Raw genomic sequence first — 23,479 nt, 5'->3', positions numbered from 1 at the left:
AGAAGACAAGACAGACAGACAGAGAGAGAAAGAGAGAGAGAAAGAGAGAGAAAAGAGATAAATGGTCAATAAAACAAAAAAGTTATAGCACATTTTAAGGGAAGAAAGTCCGGGCGACTGCATGCTAGTTGGACTGACCAATCAGCATGTTCTTTAATGAATGTTAATGGCTAGTCATTGTATAATTGCTGATACTGCACAGAATAAATGCACTATCATAGTTAATGAAACCATTCCTCCCATACAATTAATACCGAATTTCTAGGTAAACAACAACTAGCAGTATTCCACCACTTGGAAGTGTACATATCCTTGTAACCGCAGTGTTCCAGTGTTATTTTTAACTTACAACCCAAACTGACTACAAAATGTAAACCTTACGGATAAAAATTGTAATGAAACCAAAGCTAATAATGAGAACCTTGATTTTGGGCTACACTGTTGTGTATAACACTCATTGATTAAAACATGCTGAACAAATGCCTTACAATAACACGTTTATAATACCTATTTGACTGTTTTGTTCTAAATGGACTGAACATTTGAAATGTTAGGTGATGTTAGTACTTGTCTCTGACTTTTAGCTTCAGTCATGATTAAAAAGGATCACTGTACCAGTTCACTTACCCATTTAACATATTTAAATAAACTAAAACACAATATGCATTACATTGTTTGGCACACAAGATGCAAAATGTAAACACTTGCCAGCACCCCCTCCCCTGACAACCAGCAATAATACATTCAACTCTGTTTCTGTATCTCATGAATAAAACCAATACATACACAAATGTAGTTTTAATTTCACCGTTCCTACCCACACTGTTGCCCCAACATTCCTACAAGTCTCATAACCCAAGACTAAAAATAATACTTCCATAGGATTGGACAACATACAAGGCTGCATATTCAACATAACGTATGCATTATCAAAGCCTGTACTTAAACAGTTCAACCACTGCCAACATAGAGGATTTATGCTTGATTCTGGCAAACAGTAAATGTAACTCATCCTACTCAACGACAGCCCCTCTATAGACCCAGGTACCTGCAGGCTCCATCAGCTTCACCAGTCTTAAGTACTATGCCAAGAACATACTACTAGACTCATTTATAGAGGCAACAGATATAAATCCCAATCAGTCTGGTTTTGTGAAGAGCAAGTCCTGTCTCCTGAATTTAGTAACCATCTTTGAGAAGGTTACAGAGGACATGAACAGTGATCAACCCATGCACACAGCTAGTCTCGATCTGTCACGGCTTATGATACTATTCCCAGCTTTAGTTTTATGGTAAAATTAGACAAACTTGAAAGAAAACCCTTATATTGTCCGCTGGATTGCAAATTGGGTAGCCAACAGATCCCAAGTTGTGAAAGCTGCTGGTATTCTCTAAGAATATAAAGCTGCAACATGTGGGACATTACAAAGATCAGTGCTAGACCTTCTCTTGTTTGGCATTTATTTTGCAGACATTCAAGCTAACATCCAGAAGTGTGGTTGATCACATCTGCTGATGACTGCAAGCCGGGGACAATTATACAATGATACTAAGCTCCAGCAAGGGCTAAAATATGCACATACTCTGTGTACCAAAAAGTATAGCTGCAAAAAGTACAGCGTAGCAGATCGATATACCTCATGTCCAGTCCAGATGCATCATTTGCGTTATTAACATTATTCATTAAATATCAATCTGGAGTGTCAGTCATTCTACTACACTCCCACACTAGTGTGTGTAAGGGGCGGGGGAAGTTTTACCATTTTATGAGAGAGACAAATAGTCATTATGTTAGGCTATGGTGCGCGGTTCCTCGGCGTGTACTCAAGAGAAGGAAAGGACAACAATTCTGTAACTGTAAGGTGTTCACACACCTGGTTTAAAGCAATATTTATCTAATCATCATTCTTTTTACTATGCGTCCTATATACAAGATCCGCCTGTAATAGTGTGGCACAACTCTTATCTTTATAGCACAAAAATGTCCAAAAACCCGACTGTCAAATGCCCAATACTCAGCACCCCATCGTAACAATGACACTGCAAACCCCCTATATTTTAGCATCTTCTGTCATGAGACTTCTGACTCAATAACTGTAAAGCTGTGGCTGATTTACAAGTATATTACGGTCACCCACCCACCCCAAAAAAGGCCTTACTCCTCAATACAGGCTACAGCTTCCACTCACCTGATTTTTACGATAGTGATCCATTATATACTTGTAAGCCATGGAATCTCTGTAATTTCGGCCGGTAGTCTCATGCAGAAATCTCAATTCTCGCAGCAGTCCCCTTAAAGTACGAAGAGGAGAACCAAGGAATTCCATACCTGTACCCCTCAGCACCAAACTGTATTTGCACTTCAAGTTCAAATGGTGAAGAGGAGTAACAGAGAAAAGTCGTGCAGTATGCGGCTGCGCAAAAATGACTCCGCCTAACCCGTATATGACTTTGACGAGCTGTATTCTAAATCATAGCTCTCAACCAATCAGGAACGCCTTTAAAATATTAGAACTATTATCTCGAGACAATTTGGCAGAAAAGAGAATGTGAATTAATATATATTTTATATAAGTCTAAAACTCCTAATTATTGTCGTTATTTATTATGTATAATTCACCCCTTTTCCATCAGTAGTCACCAGTTTTAAGACGGATTAAGAAAGACAGAGCTAAAATCTGAGTCAAAATTAGGGACAGTTGAGAGGTATGTAAACTGGAGTATGGTTTTAAATAAAGGGAGAGTATAAAAGAGCTTGTAAACAGAGTGTTTTAAACAAGGGATGCACAGTTAACCTTTCAAACATTTTAAGTTAAGTGTCAACAAACAACCTTTAATTTTGTCTTAACAACTTTACGTCCGTCCTTTACCAAGTTTGCCGGACAGCACCACCCACATGCTGACATAAAAGCAGTGTTTCCGCCTTCCAAACACACTCAGTTGTGATTTCCCAGGTCAGTTTTGATTCCTGTGGGGAAGCATACTGTATTTTACGTTTGTTCCGGGCATATTTTCGGTCTTAGTATCCCCCATGTGATGTCACTGTGTTAAGCCATACCTTTCAACGGTCCGGATTTTTTTTTTTATTTTGCATTTGTTGACCTGCAAAGTCTCCGACTGGACACAAGTCCTTTTTCAATGGAGACCGGGAAGAAAAGCTCCATTTCAATACGTGAACAAGCACTTAAAGAACAGTGGCATTTACATAAAAATCAGACAGACTGACATTAGTAAATATATGACAGTATATAGTACAGAATCATAGTAAGATATACAGTTCAGAGGGTAGTACAAATCATAATACATAGAGAATATTGCAGACTTATACATAGAATACATGCAGTTCTTTGCAGACTTGTAGATACAATAGGTTACACTGCATTCTTTTCATAGCAGACTTATACATTCCACACATTAAGGTCACACTTGGACCATAAACAGGGTGAGAAACTAGACTTGACATCTGGTCATAGCCGGCCTTAGTGTAAAGGGTATAGCTTGTATGCCCGTGTTTACCCCAACTATATTCACAGAATACCCAGATTTATGCCTCATATTTTTGGTTTGCTCATCATAAAATTTGTGGTTTTCTGACAAATCTATGCTAAATAAATAAATAAAATCTCCAATAATTTAAGTTACTAAACAATAGGTATATTTGAATTTCAGACTTCATATCCTTCAGAAAAATGCATGTTAACACAAATCCTGTTATTTCTGCAGCTTTTTAAGTTTATAAGAGCACTATTTAAAGTCTGTCCTTATTTTTTAGCATTTGACTTCCATCATTTAGGCTCTGTCCAGATTTCTTGCACTTAGAGATTAATAGGTATGTGTTAAGTGCATTTTGCCACTGCAGATAGGGTTGCCAGGTTTCTAGCTAAAGAAACTGACTAAAGTCACGCCCCGGAGGTCATCACATGGTGATATCTCACAATCCCCCCCTCGCCCCATGCTTTCCATTATTTTGTGACATCATCACTGCCACTTAAGACCACCTACAATGTTGATGACTTGTAGCTACCAAAGGGAGAACACAGGCGGGACTAATTGCACTGCTAGGCTAGGTAGCAGATGTAAATCATCCCGCTTGAAGAGGATACATTTACTTTCTTTTCTTTCTCCAGTTATTGCTTTCTATGTTCCTAAAATTTTTAATGGATGATCCATGGAGAAAAAAGGTCAAGAGCCAGCAAAACCGCACATGGTAAACCCTAACTGCAGACCTAATTTCATAGGTAGTGCCCCTCTACATTTCTTGAATAATTATTAGCTAACCCTTTCTACTATTTGTATTTTCCTGCCTATTCTCTTGCTTCTTCTTTGACTTAGTGATTGCTAATTTTCAAATGAATGTTAATGTTCACATTACAATATAAACTGTTGCTTGATTGTACCTGAAATCTACTAAAGATTTAGGACTTGATTGTTTCTCAAACCTATGCTAAGTCTCTGTACATTGTTCACAAAAATATCTTTTATTTTTTTCTAATCATATCTTGCTATGTAATTGAAGCTAGTCATTTTTTTAAGTATTGTGTGCTGTAATTTACTCATGCTTGGAGCTTTTCTCTCCAGGCCTCTACTGAAAATGGATATGCATCCAGCTAGACTAGCCCGGTCAACAAATATAAAATAAATAAATAAATATACTAGGCTAACAGGTTTAGTATTATAACAGTACCTCGCCGGATGTGCAGTAGCAAATCCCACCCTAACCACGCCTCTAGGCCGACAATTCCTGGTAGCCTGTTGAATCTGCTGAGTATTCATTCCTGTGCCGAAATTAATATTAATGACAAATCATGAATGAAAGTGGTAAATAAATACAGTAAGCACCTTAAACAGCACTGGTCAATTTACTTTTAACACTCGTAATCAAAATTAAGAAACCCAGGAATAGCAACACTTAAGAAACCATTAAATCTGCCACTGCACTAAATGTACCCCAATGTAGTGGGATATCAGAGTTGGTATACTGAAGTAGCGGGGGTGTGGGGGACACAGTGCCCCCACATGGAGAGATGCAGGGGGGGTGATGAAGTTGATATCCTGCATGAATATTAAACAGTTGACAGGAATACACACATTATGTCACATGCGAATTAGCATGCCTTTCAGTCATTGAGTGTTTCCACGCCCATTTCCCCTGTCAATCCCTAGCGACACACCCACATCTGCACAGAACTAAATGAGAGATAGTGTTGTAATAGAAAACCAACTAATGACCACCCGGGCCTTTATAAGCCTAGCAGTGCAACCCAACCCAATTGTGTCCTTATGTATCATGGACATTTATTAGGAGGGGGTATGCTAGGAAGTTTCTAGAGGTTATATGTGTATGGAGGGACATGTTAGTTTGGGCATTACTGACTGCCTCTATCAAAGACATGGGGGCCAGAATTGAGGTGAATTTCCAATTTCCCATCCATTGTTTAAGATTACCCTTAGGGTTAGGGATTGACTCTGCTTCACAAGGATGCTCTGAGACACATATTTGTCTTACCAACATATCTCATTTATGTCACATGCAAAATTTGAATCCATGGATCTAGTAGTTCTGATGTCCATTTTGCAGATGTGCAAAAAGTAACCTGTAGAGATAGGGCTTTAAGGTGATCCATGTAGGACAATGCATTTATACTCTGGATTCTCTTAGTAACTAATCATTGTGGGCGTTTTTTGCTGTTATTCACTATGTAGACTTCATTTCAAAGATTGTTTAAGACACAATGTCAATCTTTAAAATGAAGTTTGTGTGGTCCTTGCTGTAATTCAATAAATGAGGACCACATGAAAATCATTGGTACAGATTGATAGTGGTAGTCTTTGAAAACGAGTTGAAATGCATTGCTGCATCCATTCTTTCTTTCACTTTCATCACAATGCAAGTATCCAACGCACGACTATTGACTTCTTTATGCAAGAATTCTGGACAAAGTTAAATATAATGGAGGGGCAAAGACCCCAAACCAGAGGACCCTTTAAAATATTACTGTAAATCATTTAAATGGTTAATATAACAACAGCTTTTGAATTCACATACATTTTCAGAACAATAAGAAGTATGAAACTCAAGAACATCTGCATCAGAAATTACAGTTGATCCTTGGTTCAAAGTGCAATAACAAACTGAAACTATTAGTACATATATTTTATTAATATGATGCATATTTTACATTCTAATATTTTATTATAAAGTATTCGCTAGTTATTGAGTACATGTACAACTGAGATTAGTTACAATGTGCATTCACTGTAAATATCTGTTTCTCCAATATGTCGGGTCTATATTAGATCACCGAATGGTTAAAAAAGCGAACAGTGATTAATCGACCCTTCTTAAGCGAAAGCTTACAATTTCAAACTGTCAGAACAGCAATTTTTTTCCTAGGGAAAAAAATGCTGTTCCAACAAAAAAAAAATATTAAACACTTTAAACATTATATTAAGTGAGGGGGCTTTCAACCCCCCGACCCCCCGATGTGGGGGGCACCACCCTACTTAAATATACCAACTCCAAGACTGCGCTATAGTGCCGAAAATGGCAAAGTAACGAAGCGGCCAAGTAAATTCTTTCCCAGGGAAAGAATTTGCTTAAAAGCTGCTTCGATATTTTGCCATTTCAGGCTTTTGAGTTTGACCAAGGCGCATTCTAAAGACTGAGTCTTCGGTCTTCTAATAGGGGACCAATATGTCCTATTTATATTGCAAGCAAAATTTAGGTCTTTAAATCTAGTAGTTCTAATGCTGTTTGTTTTGCGGATTTGCAAAAGATTCATCAAAACAGGGTCAAGAGATGCCTTGTATGCCAGGCAACAATTACCTCTCAGAAATCTGTATGAAACTGAGTAAAAGAGACAGTGCTTTGAGGTGATCAGCATAGGACATTGTGTTTACTCCCTGTATTATTTTTGTAAGGAACCTTTGTGGACTTTCCATTCTCTGCAGGTGTCTGGTCAGGTACATACTGAAGGGTGTATTATACTCAATGACTGGCTTGGTGAGGGCAGAGTACAATGGCATGATGACCTCTATGGACTTAGATGCCATGTCTTTGCTATAAGATTAGCAACATAGAAGGATTTTCTTACTTGGACACATGTTGGTCAAACTCTGGTTTGCTATCTACATGATTTCCCAGATCCCTAACTAGTGAGTCAAATACTAAGGGTGTTTTATTGATGTAGTTACCTAAGGTGGCAGACTTCCCAAAAGTTACTATAATGCATTTCTTGATCTTGAGTTTTAAACCATGGCTTTAGCATCAAGCATTTGTCTGTATTAGACCTTATTGAAGGGTGTTCTCATCTTGGGGGGATTCAATCACTGCTCCCAGTGTGCAGTCATCTGCAAACTTGATTAGCTAGATGCATTTGACTTTGACATCCAAGAAGCAGATGCCAAAGAGGAGTGGGCCTAGCACATAGCCCTGGGGGACTCCACTGGTGCCAGCCTCTTTGTGTAGGTGACCTCATTGATTCTAACTAACTGGTTCCTATCAGCAAGCCAGCCAGCTATCCAGCATGTTAAAAAGGCTTTTAGACCCAGTTCTGTAAGTTTGTTGACAATGCCTGAGTGGGGTTTGTATCAAATGCCTTAGCCATATCTAGTTAGGCAGTATATCCAGTTTTCCCCTCATTCATTGCCTTAGTGACCTTTTCAAAGAAGTCCACCAGATTCAGCAAACATGACCTTCCTTTGACAAAGCCAAACTGGGATGGATCCAGTCTCTAGAGGTCTCCTATGTCTTTGTTAATAATTTCCATAATAATTCTTTATATGGCTTTGCAAATAAGACTAGTTAGACTAATAGGTCTATAGTTTCCAGGATCTGTTTTAGGTCCTCCATTTTGAAGGAGGATGACTGTCACAGTCCTCCAATCACATGGCACAAAACCTGTTTTAAGGCTATAGTAAATAAGACTCCAGGGGTCCTGATATGTTGCATTTTAGACCACTCAGGAGGCATCTTGTGATGTTATTGGGGCCCATTGAGACAATCTTCTTCCAGAGGTTCCAGAAGCTGTTGAAGACTGGGGGGTGGAGGGTGAGATGGGCACTTAGTGATGTAAAAAGGGCAATTTTTTAAAACTATTTACTACCACAACATAGGTTCAATTGGAAGACATCTTAAGCTTAGCCAATTTTCCTTTTGGTGCTTAAATTAACATTTCCTGATTGGTCTTACCTATTGCATGGCTGATAATCGTATATTAGCCCTAGTGAGAATAAATGTGTTCATACTATAGATAATCTAAGGGGACCCATTTAAGGGATGCAGCATTTAGGAACTGCCTCTATCCATTAGTGGCATGAGAGGCAATTCTGGAGTACATTTTCTATTACCCATCCTTAGATCCAAGTTGCATTTCAACATGGACAGGGTTGAGCTTTGTTTTACTTGAATGGATAGTCTGTTCTGGAACAGTGGTAGCCTCTGAGATATATATATCCATCTCTCCACAACATTCAGTTTAGATACCTGGACTGAGTATTTCTGATGCCATTTGACTTGCTGATGTTCAGTAGGTCCATCTGTATTAGGTCAGAGGATGCCTTGTATGGCAGACACATCCCTTCTAAGCACTCTGTAGGATACTGAGTATAGTGATAAATCTTTGAGGTGGTCCATGCAAGACCTATTGTTTAGGACTTGTATCCTTTTAATAAGGTATCTCTGTGGGTATTCCAGTTGTTGCATGGGTCTGGACAGATACATGCCAAAGTGGGCATTATACAAAATGATTGACCTAATGAGGGCTTTGTAAAGGGGACAATAAAATCTCTAGATCTAGTCAAAATGAATTTTTTATAAGCTGTGCAATATAGAAAGACTTTCTTATGACTCTGGGTACATGTTGGTCAAAAGTTAGGTCACTGTACACACAAATTCCCAAATGCCAAACAACTGGGTCAGTTCTCAGGGAGCATTGTCAATTTGGCAGTTCCCTGGAGTAGATGACTTCCCAAAGGATACAATAATGTATTTCTTGGAGTTTAGTTTCAATTAATGATTCTGGCACCAGTTATTGTTTGGGACAAACCTTCCTGCATGATGGTTAAGTCATTTGTGATTTCAGTAACTGCTCCTAGTTTGCAGTCATCTCAAATTTAGTCAGCCAAAGCCCTTTGGTGTTTCCTTCTACTTTTGAGATGTATATGCCAAACAGAAAAAGTATCAGCACCGAACCCTGGGGGACTCCACTGATGACTGGTCTCTTCCCTTATTTTGATTTGCATCTTGTGAGCAAGCTTACATGTATGCATTCTTTGCTTCACCTTCCTGATTGTATTAAATTATATTCATTGTATGCAGCACCACTTGTTAGAATGTGTTTTAAATTTGTAGCTTGGAACAGTCTTCTAGTAAGCAATGAAACAAAATGTATTCTAAATAATTCCACATTAAAGGGATCTGTAACTAATGAAGAGGTTGCTGCTAGAAAACAACTTTATATTTCATTGTTTCATCTACAAATAAAATGCATGTTTCCCTTGAAGAATAAATTGCCTATGCTACATTAAAAAATAATAAGCTACTAATTTTGCAATGGGGAATGGATGGCACACTGATAACAGAAACATAGTTACTAGGTAACTCACCCAAAGGAGGGTATTCGTAGCACTGCAGCATCCACTCCCTTTGAAGTACAACACAGTACAGTATCAGCAAACCATCTACATACTGTGAGAGTGGAACCCACAGCCTTCTGCATCAAAAGCAGGAATACTACCTGTTGTGCTACTAACAATGCCCATGGCTTAGTGTAAGTAGCACTAAACTTCTCTTCCCCCTAAAGCTCTCAGCTCCTTGTAAAATCCACTTGACACTCAACTAAATCTCTCAACTTTGCAGCACAAGAAATCTGGAAAAAGCCAACATTTATTTGGAGGGGGCAAAGGCCCAAAAGCGGGGACACATTTTAAATATTGCTTGTATAAGCTTAGAAAGTTGCTAAAATAAAGTGTTTTGTGTTACCATGTGTTTTGTGAAAGATAGGAAGACTGAAACTTAAAGGACTATCATTATTTAGTGAATTCATTTCTCACTGATTTGACAGAAAACCACAAATTTTAAGAGGAACCGACCAAAAGTATAAGCCAAATATTCTGTGAAAATCTGGACATTTAAGAGCTATGGACTCAACTCACTGAATCACAAGTAGTGGTATGGGTAGATAATTTGGGATCTTGTTTGAGCCTGAGTAACACTATCCACCAGGTTTACCTAAGTGGGGCATTTTACACACATGCACACACACAGGGGAGCACCATAACTCCTGCAAATAAAAGAACAAAACTCTCCTTACTGGCATGACCGTGGCTCTGGTAGCACCAACAGAACAGTGGCAACATAATTCCTGTAACACAGAGCAGTAAGAGAACAAGAACAGCTAGTTTAGTTAGTTTAACTTCCACGCACAAATCCACATTGGCGTGAAAACTCCACTTCATTCATTTTTTCCAACAGGTCTTGAAGCTGTAAAAGTGGAGGGGCTCCCCTACCCCTGGCCCTATGGTTCCGGAACCCATGTCTTCTTGGCTTTAATGAGTGCAGCCAGTACATGCCCCCTAGTTATAGTTGGAGAGCTTATATTTGAAGATATAATTAGGGGATGGTTGGGGGTGTGGGGGGAATTCTGATACTGCAGGCAAGTAGCTGCTATGCAGGTAGATTTGCACAGTCATGAAGCTGTCCTGCACAGCAATGCAACCTCTATGATGAATGGGAGAATGCATGAGTGATAGTTATCACAATCATATAATGCATTCATTCTCCTTATTCACAAATGAGGCCATTACCACACCAGGAAACTGCTTCTAATTTTAACTTTAATGTTTTTGTGAGCTATCCCCAGTGAATTTACGGGTGACTTGCATACCACCCAACCATTCATGGGAGCAATGCTCCTTTCTCCCACTAGTCCTCCAGAGTAGTAGAACAGCTCCACCTGTATGTGAAACTTGCTACTGTAGGCACTTTAATTTCTCACCATGTACTGCCTGCTTTTCAAAGTCTCTCAAAGAGGTGGAGCTATTGCTTCAATAAAACAACTATTTGAAATCAATGGGTTATTCATTTGGTTCAGGGTTTTACATTTGTGGCCTTCATTAATGTTTAACTCCAAACTGTTTCAGCTTTGCAAGTCTGATTCCCCATTTGGAATCAGATGTAGTGCACTGACACTTTCAATTAGTATACGCTGAATGAAGCTAGTGGAGCTCTTGGAATTCCTGCTTGGCTTGGAGTGCTATTGTTATGCATATGTCTTTAGGCTCATTTTGTGATAAACATGCATATTTTTTACCACTTTTCACATGGGACAAATATTTAAATCATTAATATGTTTTACTTTTATAGAATAGGAGTTAAAATCACTATTTGCCCTTGAAAGTGATATTTTCCATCATTGTTTCTTCTTCTTTTATTTTTTATTGTAAGTTTATTCTGTGCTATCTACCAACCATAAGCTCTGTTGTGGCCGTTTTCTACAGGATCTGTCATGTAGGCAGCCATCAAGGTATTTCTGATATGGCTTATCTCCATGCCCCTTAGAGCACTCACATGCTAGATCCATGCAGTGTCACCATTCTACTACCAATATGTAATGACTTCCACAAACTACCTTCCCATGAATCAGTGCTCCTCAGAGTACTAGTTTGAGCACAGACAAACAGAAATCAGGCAGATAGCCCTGGTTTATCCATTGCATGCAGTTCCTCTTTCCTCAGAAGGTTATGCCATTGCACCAGACTAGACCACCCTCTGAAGGATGGGTGAGCAGATGTATGCTGTTCTCTCTGTCTCTCTGTCACAGCACACACACATACGCACGCTCACACCTTGGCATTTAAGTTTGATGTCCCTGAGATATAGTGCACAACAACCAATACTAAGATAACACATGCCAATTAAAATACTACTCTGTTATGTGACTCTCAAAAGTTTAGTATTTTTAGTTAGGGCACACAGCACTTGTGCCTATGCCAGCTATAGTCGCTAGATGTACACTTTACAAGTACTGCCTGTTTAGTTTGCACAATCCAGTAGTACCTTAAACCACAGCATGTACCTTCACGATGATGTGCTATCATAGAATTATCACCATTGTCAATGACACTAATCTATCTGCAATTAATGGTTTTAAATCATTTTTTATTTTATTACATTTCAGTAAAATGAATGTTAGCTGGGAGACAGCAGCTGAGGTGTTTTTTTTTCTATTGACTGAGTTTTGAAATAGGTAAGCTCTAGCTCTGAAAATGCAAGTCAGTGTGGTTATATATCCAATGATGAACATCTGACTATAACACTAACATCATAATATATGTACCATTTTGAACTCTGAAAATGTCTGGCATTGTACTATAGATACATTATCTTTGGTCTTTATTTCTGTTCACTACTGCTTGGTTTTCACTTCAGTAAGAGAAATATATCATATGGAAAAATATGTGAACTTGGATTCGCAAGCATGGTCTCCCATGCTTACAGCAGACCCAGTCTGATACACTGGGAAATCATTACCATGATGCATTAAACCGAGGCACAGAAATATGTGCCATTTCCAGCTGCCCACTTTTGACTATACACAGTATACCAAGCATGCTCAGTATGTTGTTCATATCACTAGTATAAGTAGGTCCACAAGGCATGCAGACTGTTGATGTAGGAAGGTGCATTATATTACAGAATATGTAACCTGTTAACTGTGGACATCAGTATAAGTATACTACTACTCTTTTTCAGTCATTACAATAATGTTATGTAATGTGCTTATCTGGATAATAAATCATTTTCAATACCTCTTGATGTATTCATCATGTTTTTTTAAAGAAAAAAACAAACGACGGGAGAAGTGATGAAGGTATTGTGCAGTTAAGGCTGACAGTCAGAAGGAGCACTTGCTACCTGCTTAAGTGAAACCTTGAGTATCCTAAGACCACAGAGATGTGACTGGCAGCCCAAAAAAATGCCTCATAACAGAAAAATTGCTTTTGTTACTTTCAAATGCAGTAAGCACTGGTATAGAACCATTTTATAATCTCTGTTTTCACTTTCATCTACAACAACTACACTGTTTTCACTGTATACAGTCAGCTGAACAAGAAAGTCAATCCTTTTCCCAATACTTATTTCCATGAATGAAACCTTCTATTAAATACTGAAACAATAAGTACCAAGAGCTGTCTCTTGGTGCTGAGGGATAAAACCCTTACTGCACCCCAGATGATCCATGTTCAGCTTGTGGTATAAGCACTAGAGGGGCCACACATGGCAGAATGGGAGTGAGATATTGACACTGGCTCACCTGCCATGGGGGAAGGGAAGTAGCCTAAGCTCACTACAACTGCAATGTTAAGAACCTGGCAAGCTCCATGTTGCAAGAGGTATACCTCTTGGTCATGAGGTTGTGCATGCATGCAAGTAGGCAAGTGACTCCAAAGGCAGTGATTGCTGAGACAGCAAGGCTGCTGTTGGCATGGTGAGTGTTAGGGCTGACTCCCCACTTAGAATGTGATTCTGTACCCATGTTCTCGCTCTCCTTACCAGCCAGGGAGGTAGGTCAAGTTATGCATAAGGGAGGCTAGTCCACTAACTCCAGAGAATGAGAAGAGGAGCTGCTGCCAGTTGATGGTCAGCTCCAGGGAGTAAACCACACACACACACACACACACACACACACACATACACACACTTGTGTTGTAGATATGGTAAGGAGTAAATCAGTTGTTACTAATAACTAAACAAACCAAAATAATCAATAAGTTTCTGCTACTTGCACCCAGAAAAAATAATTAAACTATTTAAATAAATAAATAGATCTTCCTACTGCAGGCACAGGGGAAGAGATTTATATTGGATATCCCTTCCTTTCCATTATGAGCAGTCAATTGCACTTGATTCTGCAAGGGTCCCTCAGTGCAGTGACAGTTTAACACCTCTGCAATAGTGTGGGGGAGGGGACTGTCAATTCCTCTTGGACTACAAAAGAAAACCCTGAATAAAGGCTTGCAATTTCGCTACTTTTCTGACTGTAGCTGGATAACTTCTAAGTATAGTGTAAAACAAGCTCTGAGCCAAACATAAATGAGGGTGATTAGAGACAGAAAATAAGCAGTTATTTCACAGAAGGTATAGAAGATGACAGTGACTCACACAAATCTCATGATGTGTCAATGGCATGGGAATTCACAGGTACTTTCTTATGTCTGACATGTATCATACAAAACAATATGGGAAAGAGAAAGGGTTGAGGAAGAACAAGATCACATTGATACTTCAAGCCCCATTGGTAGCCATGTTGTAGAGAATAGGCTACAATTACAAATAAAGCACTTAAAGTGATTTTGAGGTGTTTAAATAGGTCAAAAAACAAAGACAGAGTGAAAAAAAATTTTTTTTAGTTATAGGGTGGAGTTTTCCTTTAAATAGAAAAAGGATGTATGGTATATTTGGATGTATTTTCAAAAGTGCAATTAAACAGTTTTACTGCGAGTTACAATCCAGATACTTTGAAGTGAAAATCCACTACAGCAAATCACTGCATAAAATTGTGTTATAGGTTCATATATGATTACTAGGCTAATGACCACAAGGAGCCATTTTAAACCTAGCCATGCTTCCCAAATGTATCTGATAGGTTTTGATACCCTTGGGTTCTTTTAAGTGTTATATATAAACTTGGACATGAAGGTGGTCAATCATTTACAGTCTGTCTCTGTCTAATAGAGACATAGGTGTAAGACCAATGGTAAATTTCCAGTTCCCCAATCAAATGGCCCAGTTTGAATGACGTTAGGGAAGAACTCTGCTTCACATGGATGGGAAACCTGTTCTAGAGAAGGAGTAGTCTGTGAGACACATACCCATCCATCAAACATGTCCTACGTATGTTGCAGACAAGGTTTGAGTCCCTAGATTGGGTAATTGTGATTTTGTTTTGTTTTGCAGATATGCAATAGATCTATCAAAGTTACATCAGAGGATGCTTTACAGGATAGGCATACATTGCCTCTCAGTAGGCTGTAGGAGACTGAGTACAGGGATAGGGCTTTGAGGCAGTCTGGTAGGACATGTTGTTTACACCCTGTATTGTTTTTGTGAGGAATCTATGTGGCTGCTCCTGTTGTTGCATATGCCTGGTCAAGTACACACTGAAGGAGGCATTGTCCTTAATGCTTGGTGGTGGAGCAATGGCATCCTTAGACCTATATGCCATATCATTGATTATAAGTTAAGAAACATAAAACAATTTCCTTTGTAACATAGTCATATGAATGTCAAAGACCAGATTACTGTCTACATATGTTCCCAAATCCTTAACCACTGGGTCTAGTCTTAGGGGTGTATTATCAATGTGGTAGTTTCCAGGGTTAGCTGTCTTCCCCCACACTGGGCCTGCTACATTTTGGCATCTATTTCTCTGAAATGAAATCAAGCGCTGAAGGTTTATGGCTGACTACGTTTGCAGATGATTGCAAACTGGGTGTTATCATCGACTCCCTTGCAAGACACTAGCATTCTTCAAGAAGGTCTGTCTCTGACTAACAAATGGTGTCAAAACCATGGTCTTAAACTCAATATTAAGAAATGCATAGTTGTACCCTTTGGGAAGTTAACCATCCATACTAATTGCAATGTTGATAATCTCCCCCTAAGAATCAACCCAGTTGTCAGGGATTTAGGTATGCACATAGACAGTAGCCTTACCTTTGACCACTATGTGGTCAGAGTAGTGATCAAATCCTTTTATGTTGCACAATTAATAAATAATAGCATGGCATTTAGGACCAAAGAGGTCATTATCCTCTTATCAGACCAGTCATAGAGTACAATACTCCATTTGGTATGTACCTGACCAGGCATATGCAGCAACTTGAACAACCTCAGAGGCTCCTTACAAAAAGAATACAAGGTGTAACAAACCTGCCTTATGCAGAGTGCCTTAAAGCCCTTTTCCTCTACTCAGTTTCCTATAGATTGATGAGGGGTGATCTATACCTGGCTCACAAGGTATCCACAAACCTGACACTTATAAATCTCCTACATATTCATAAGTAAAAGAGTACAAGAAATACAAGATCTAGGGACCTGAATTTTGTCTGTGACCTAAACACAACATGCTGAAGAGACAGACATGACTCAGAGACTGGCCATTGTATGGAACAGGCTTCCCATCCATGTGAAACTGAGTTTGTCTATTACTCAGTGTAGACCAGTGGATGGGGAATAGGAAATTTATGCCAAGCCTGGAACCCATGTCCCTTATGGTCAGAGGTAGCTTATAAATGCCTGGCCCTCAATGTTCTATTCACATGATTATTTTGGGGGGAAACTTGGCTAGGCTTAGAAGGGACCCCTGGGTCATTAGCCTAGTAACAATCTATGAATCTATGAATCAAATCATACTATTATACATTTATTGGCATTGAGTTTTGGACCATGGCTGTGGCATCAGTTATCGGTCTGTGTCCAGTCTACTGGGAGGGTATTTGCATCTTTTGGGGAAATTTTATAATTGCTCCAAGTTTGTAGTCATCTGCAGACTTGGTCAGCCAGAGGCACTTAATCTTGGCCTTGACTTTATATTTATGAGGTGATAGACAATACAAGATAATGTGGGCCTCCGGTTAGAAATTACTTCACACAATCAAGATAAGCAAGTGAGTGTTGCCTAAAAGCAGCAAATAATATAACTGGAATAATGGCAAATACAGGCAGAAGACCTGGCAGAAAAAAGTCAGAACGTTTTATCAGTATATATAAACGGTTGACAAGCACCAACTCCATCCCCTCCAGCCTTGTCCAAGTAATGTGTGGACTTCAGCAGGCATCAGCTTAGTATCTTAAACAAGTAATGGGTAGTTCTGATAAATGAAGTACAAAGTAATGTATAGTTTGTATCCAAAATCAAAATGAAGGGAGATTACAAGTTATGCATCCAATGGATAAGACATTAGCCTCCTAAACCAGGGTTTGTGGGCCCGAGTCCCATATGGGGTGATATAATCTTGATGGAGACTTGTACCTGGCCTACAGGGCAGTCTCCAACCCTGCCCTGATGGATATGCTTCACATACACACATCTAAAGGCACAAGAGTCACTCACTCACTCTAGGGATCTTAACCCAGCCTGTGACATTAACAGAACATGCTGGAGAGACAAATATGTCTCCCAGAGATTGCCAGTCCTCTGGAAAAAACTTCCAGTTCACATGAAGCAAAGCTCCTCACTGACCCAATTCAGGTGCAACCTGGACAAATGGATGAGAGACTGCAAATTCACCACAGGGGTGGCACCCATGTCTCTCATGGACAGGGAGAGTTGATGCTGACCATAGACTAGCTCTGCAAAATATGTTCACTTAATAAGGACAGATGGGGAAACTTGGGTTAACAAGGCTAGGCTTGTAAGGGCTCTAAGGCTGCTAGCCTAGTAACCTCATATGAACCTATGAAGATTAATATGTAGGGTGTGGTCAGGGGTAGGACAAATTTTGTAATACCTCAAGAAAATCTAAATAATGGAAACAAGCAAGAGTCCAATGTTACAAAGCATGCATTTTGGGGGAGCTTAAAAGAAAAGCATTAACTCACTAAAAGAGTGGTGAGTGTATGATTCAGACATATATCTTGGACTGCTTACAAATCTTAAAGTTTGTCTGAAGAGAGATTAGGTACAAAGAGCAGAAGAAGAATTTATAAATGAATGGGTCCTGAATAAGAATCTTGATAAATGTATCCTTAACATTTTCTAAAGACTGGGTTGACAACTGTGCGTTTGTGACAACAAAGGTTATGTAAGATTATCAGCAACAATTTTTAACATGGCATGAGATTGTGACCTTGTAGCTTATATCGCTTTACCGGTTACTGGATACAAAGATAATCTTGCACAATATATGTATGTTTATGTTGGAGGAACATTGCTTTCCCATATATATAAAAAAAAAAGATAATTAATATAAAAAAAGTTGCCCATTGCCTATCTGAAAAAAAAAGTTTTACTTTCAGGATGTTATTAAAAAAAAGTGCACATAAACTATCAGAAAAAATGTCACATTATCTTTAATCAGTAACAATGAGGTGCTCAAAGTTCTTATGTATATCAGGAATGCTAATATGTGTGTTTAAAGTTCATAGGTTTGTGCTAGGCTAACTGCCCTTGTGAGCCATTTTAAGCCTAGCCAATTATCCCTTGTGAGACTTGAACCCTGCACCTTGTTTTTATAACCATTAGGCCACCCTTGCAACCCCAAAAATCGATGGGGGTCTTACACACACACAAAAAAAAAAAAAAAACATTTTATAGCAGAGCCTTCCAAGTTTAGACAGTGGCATAATTACCAGTCATTATCTAATCACAAGGAAGAATCTGCTATGTATATCCACCACAAAGATGAGTGTGCACATGCATACACGTGAACACACAAGCACGATCACACACTGACTGATTAGGCCAAAGTGTTGTTGCTTAGAAATAATTTCTTTGTGTGTAAACCATATGGGACTACATTACCACTGCTTAGGAATGGTAGGATCTTAAACTATTTTTATTTATTTACTTATTGCAATTTTTTTAACTAGCTAAGTGGTCTTGTCAATTAACCCTTTTCAGCCACAACCCAGACTCAAGACAAGCAAAAATTCAAATGAAGTAAAAGCAGGCAGAATTTGACTGAAGGTAAGGAAAAATATATATATAACAGGGGAGCTGCTGAGGAAAACTGATGATCTCTACAATATAGTCTAGCAAAAACAGCAGTTCCTGGGCATGACCTACTCTCATCTCAAACACTGTACCTCACTGCATTTCCAGCCTCCACCATACGTACATACATTCCAGAGAAAATGTTGTGCACAGTAATAATAAAAAAAACAAAATAAAAAGATGCTAACATCTTCTAGCAAATGATGTGAGATGGCATGACAACAAGGAATACAGTAGCACAATTATAATTCCGTATATCATCACCAAACATACTCAGACTGCAGTTATATCATCACTAATGAAAAAATGTCATATGTATGTAATTTTGTATACAATTACATAAACACAAGAAAGTATCCAACATCTCAGTCTGCCACTGCTTAGGTGGTTGTCTATGATTCTGTATTGTTCTGTATAATTTAAGCAAACTAGGCTAACAGAGATTGGTATATATTATTCATTTTCAGTTATGCTACCAGATACCAATAAAGTATCCTAAAGTGTCCAGAACATGTAAGTGTGTCTGTTTAAAGGTGTATATGGCTAGAAATCTCATGGTCCCAGTGATCACTTGCTTAGCATTGTTCCTATGCACCGCATATATAATAAGGGCCTCAACAGAAAGGTACAGCTAAGCATTCATATTCATGTCTGTTACCCTCAAACAACACATGGAAAGTCTTAAACTTCATATAGACAGACAGGCAGACACAAACACACACATACAGAAGCACTTGCTGAAAGATTTTACATGCTCACATGCATAAGTAAATTCTCAACTAAATTACCACCTGTCATAAAAAAAAAAAACTAACCCACTAAAATATATTCAAATGAAAAAAAAAAGAAATTAAAATAAGCCAAACAACTGGAAAATTGGATTCACATGTCAATAAGTGCACACCCGTACCACTGTTAAAATAGGAAACATAATGTAAACTACTAAATACAGCCATAAAACACTGGACAAAATGTACACTAAATAAATAATGTATACTTATTTCTTCCTCATTGTGAACACGCAATACAGGAGCTGAAGTCAGTGATAGATTACAGCCTGACAGTCTCTCAGAAATATGCAGCATTTATCAGGAATTTACGTGATTCACTGTCTTCTGGTAGCCATAATCTCCCTTGTCTCTGGGATTCAGAATATTTATCTCTTCCAGCATTAATTGCCTAATGAAAGTTGATCATTTAGAGCAACAGAGATAAATTCTGAGTCAGAGATATGGCATAGCTGAAATGAAAAAGAAGTAATCAACATGGTCTCTGAACTGAACACAGTGATATCAGGCATGACAGCACTAGTATTCTTCCTATCAGTCCATATATCACATTAGCAAGGCCTTCCCCTACATGGAGGCACACACACACACACACACACACACACACACACACACACACACACACACACACACACACACACACACACACACACACACACACACACACACACCCATAGACCTGCAAACATGCTCCAACACATACACACACACACAATCACCAGCCTCTACCTAACCCTGTAGTGCGACCACCCAGGCAGACCATCAAACACACATACGCAGGTAGACGAGTGTGCACACCTTCATTCAATTTCACTCTTGCCATTACACATCCTCACAAACACTTCCATAGACAATGACACATGTCCACCACCTTGGCTCCTCTGTACTTACTTGCACTGTGAGTATTCTCATAAAGGAGAATGAGTGAATGTTAACAGAAATTAAAACTAAAAATTCAACTGTCAGAATCAATTTCTGTATTTTAGACATTGCTTCTAAACAAACTATACCAGAAAATATATTTGTGTGATGTGATAGTTATTTTAGACATTATTTCTGAGCAAGCTAGGCCAGAAGACATATTTTTGCGTTATATGAGAATAGATCCTGCAGCTGTCTATTGCAGATTTATATAAGAAGACACAGCTCTACTTTGTTATTATAGAACATTGATTGCCTAGGTGAAGCAGTTAAAACCATAGACAGTCTGCCACTGTGTCTCATCATTGCTTTTATTACAAGTTCTGTAATGAATGGAGTATTGTTTGTGTAAGGGAAAAACTACTGCAAGTAAGATAATGGGAAAACTGATCAGAGTTTGCAAACATACTTTCTGGAATGTAACAGTCTGAGTCTGAGCTGTCACTAAATAATGATTGCATGTTGATGCTGTCAGTTTAAGAATATGAATTGTGATAGGAAGAAGTATTCCAAAAGGTACAACCTAAGCTGAATACTTTGCTTCATGTATATAAGTTAGTCTTTGTAAACTGCTATGATTAGATATGCTTTTTGTGTAATGTCAGTAGCTGTCAATTATATCCTGGACTTAATACATTTTTATCACAGCATGATTTTTAGTGTCAGTGAATTTAATTTGAGATGGACAGTGATCAGCAGATTTACAGAAACTACTTTTTAAGGCATTTATTTTTTTCTGCCAGGTTAAACATTTACTCAGTCTAGTAATTTTCCTGAATGACTGTGTAAAGTGAGTGCTGCACACATTTCTGAAGTTTTGATGACATTCATCTTATTTTTTTAATGAAAGCACCTGACTATTAAACAGTTGGTTTCTGTTTTGATTAAGTTCTGTGAGAGTTATTTTAGCTTATGTTTTTTGCTTTTCTTCACTTTCACTCTAGAGAGTGTTTTGTGTGTGTGTGTATGTGTGTGTGCATGCGTGTGTGTGCGTGTGTGCGTGTGTGTGTGTGTGTGTGTGTGTGTGTGTGTGTGTGTGTGTGTGTGTGTGTGTGTGTGTGATTTCTGGGAGAGAGTACATGACTATTTAGCATTAGTCACCCCCTGGACTGCCACATTAACCTGTAGCTCCCTCCACTGAGACTGTTGTCCATGCTAAGACCCCCTAAGAGGGAACATCTCCACTGTAACTGTTGCCCTTGTTAAAGAGGGAAACTCTCACTGGTGGAATAATCTCCAAATTGGAAGGGCTCAGCATGTTGCAGAAGCTTTCTGAGATGAGCCTTTTGCATTGTGCTAAGCCTTTTTGAATCCAGTGCATTGTCTTTCAAATGACTACCCTTAAAAACATATCCAGTACCCACATAACAAAGCATGGTCATTATCCTGAGCACATAGCTCAATGATACCACCCTTTTCACAAAACCCACCCAGCTCATTCTTAAAAAAGAGAGAGAGAAACAGAAGTAATAATTATCAGGGCTGCACTAAATTCTCAGACCCTTTACTCTGACTTTGTGTTCTCAATTGAGCCAAAACCCTGTAGAAGTTCAGAAAATGCCTTATCTGCAAGAAAGTCATGCCCCCTTACATAATGTCTTCTGCACCACTTCTTATAGACTGAAATTACAATCCCTTCAGGGTAAACATTGATAAACAAGCAAACCTATCAGATATGCGTAATGAACTTCTGTCTCCACTACACCAAGGAGAAAAGAGACATTTTTCACTTCTTTTCACCTCACTGCCAGTGTGAAAGAGGATATTTTCACATCCCACCTCGCCTACTTGGGAATTGTTATTGAAAGTAAAAAAAAAGTTTTGTTTTAAATGAAGCTTCAAGTGATTATTGAACTCTAACACAACTAAGTTTTGTGAAATCAAACTTCTAAAAAAATCACTTGACGGCTAAAATAGTATGGTTTTCTTTATTATATATAATAATATTTTGTAAAAATGCTGCTATTTTATATATATTATTTAGTATGTAAAGCAATTATAAAATATTAGTGAAAATGTAGATACTGGCATAAATTACAAAACTTATTAATTTTGTTTAAAGATTGAATTGAAAATTTTGGCAACAAAATTATGAAGTGGCCCTTGATAGGAGCAGTGTTTGCAAACACTGTGTTCCAGCTTCAACAATAATTTACATTCAATATTTTGCTAGGATCCACACAAATAATTGCATGGTCAGTGTCCTTTAGTAGTAGATGATAGCAAATAATGGAAAAAACACAATGCCTTCCAGAGTCGGTTATATTAAGAGGATGTATGCTACAAAAATTTAGTTTAAGTTAGCAATAAATAAATAAATAAATAAACAAATAAACAAATAAGCACTGCCAAAAACATTTTGTACAACAGCGCAGTAATGTCCAAGGAGTGGAAATGTTTGATGCTCACAGCATAATCTATTACCAAACAGTATGCTACTGGGTTATAAATCTAAGTTCCACTTCTTGCCAGGGCACAGCAACTGGATGATGGATGCCATGCTCCCAAATGCATGAGATGACAGCATAACAGAATGGGGAAGAAAACAGTGTCTGGCTACTTAGTCAGTGTTTGGCTACTTGACAGAATGACAGTTATAGATGGGTTATGTCAATGGGAATGAGAGTTGCAGAAAGGAACATGGTCTGCTTGTGCACTTAATCTAAAGGCTATTGGGAATGTTTGTCTTCTCAGCGACAGAGGCAGCAGTGCTTTATAAGATAACACCTAATAATTCAATAGCTCTAGAGGAGGACGTCTAGCATCACAGGAGGACTAGCAGACATATCAGGAGTCCTGGGACTGGTACAAACAGTTGTCTGACTTGAACCTAAATGATGAACTGTTATTAGACTTCTGTGTGAGTCATTGACCATCCTACAGAAACATCATGCTGAAATGTAAGTATGTTCATAACTGCACTTGGCAGCATAGCACCTTAGTCCATTTGATCATGTCATCAGAACTAATACCATATGCTGGGGAGACTCAGGTCAAGAGAGGTACTGAACTGTCAGTTAATCACCATTTGCTGTTAAGTAGATTCACTTG

General features: G+C 38.5%; 1 protein-coding gene across 1 annotated transcript in view; it reads right to left on the bottom strand.

Annotated features, from left to right (window-relative positions):
* Positions 1-2,443, bottom strand: part of FMC1 (formation of mitochondrial complex V assembly factor 1 homolog) — a 218,238-nt gene extending 215,795 nt beyond the window's left edge. Inside the window, exon 1 of the mRNA XM_044073844.1 lies at positions 2,190-2,443. Coding sequence (XP_043929779.1) covers positions 2,190-2,327 — 138 coding nt within the window. The 5' untranslated portion in view covers positions 2,328-2,443. The remainder of the gene's footprint in view (positions 1-2,189) is intronic.
* Positions 2,444-23,479: the final 21,036 nt, after the last annotated feature.

This window comes from Protopterus annectens, chromosome 6.part0 (genome assembly GCF_019279795.1).
Source record: "Protopterus annectens isolate FY-2018-M chromosome 6.part0, PAN1.0, whole genome shotgun sequence".
Classification (NCBI taxonomy): Eukaryota; Metazoa; Chordata; order Ceratodontiformes; family Protopteridae; genus Protopterus; species Protopterus annectens.
The sequence above is the reverse complement of the archived record's forward strand: the minus strand, read 5'-3'. Positions and strand labels throughout refer to the sequence as shown.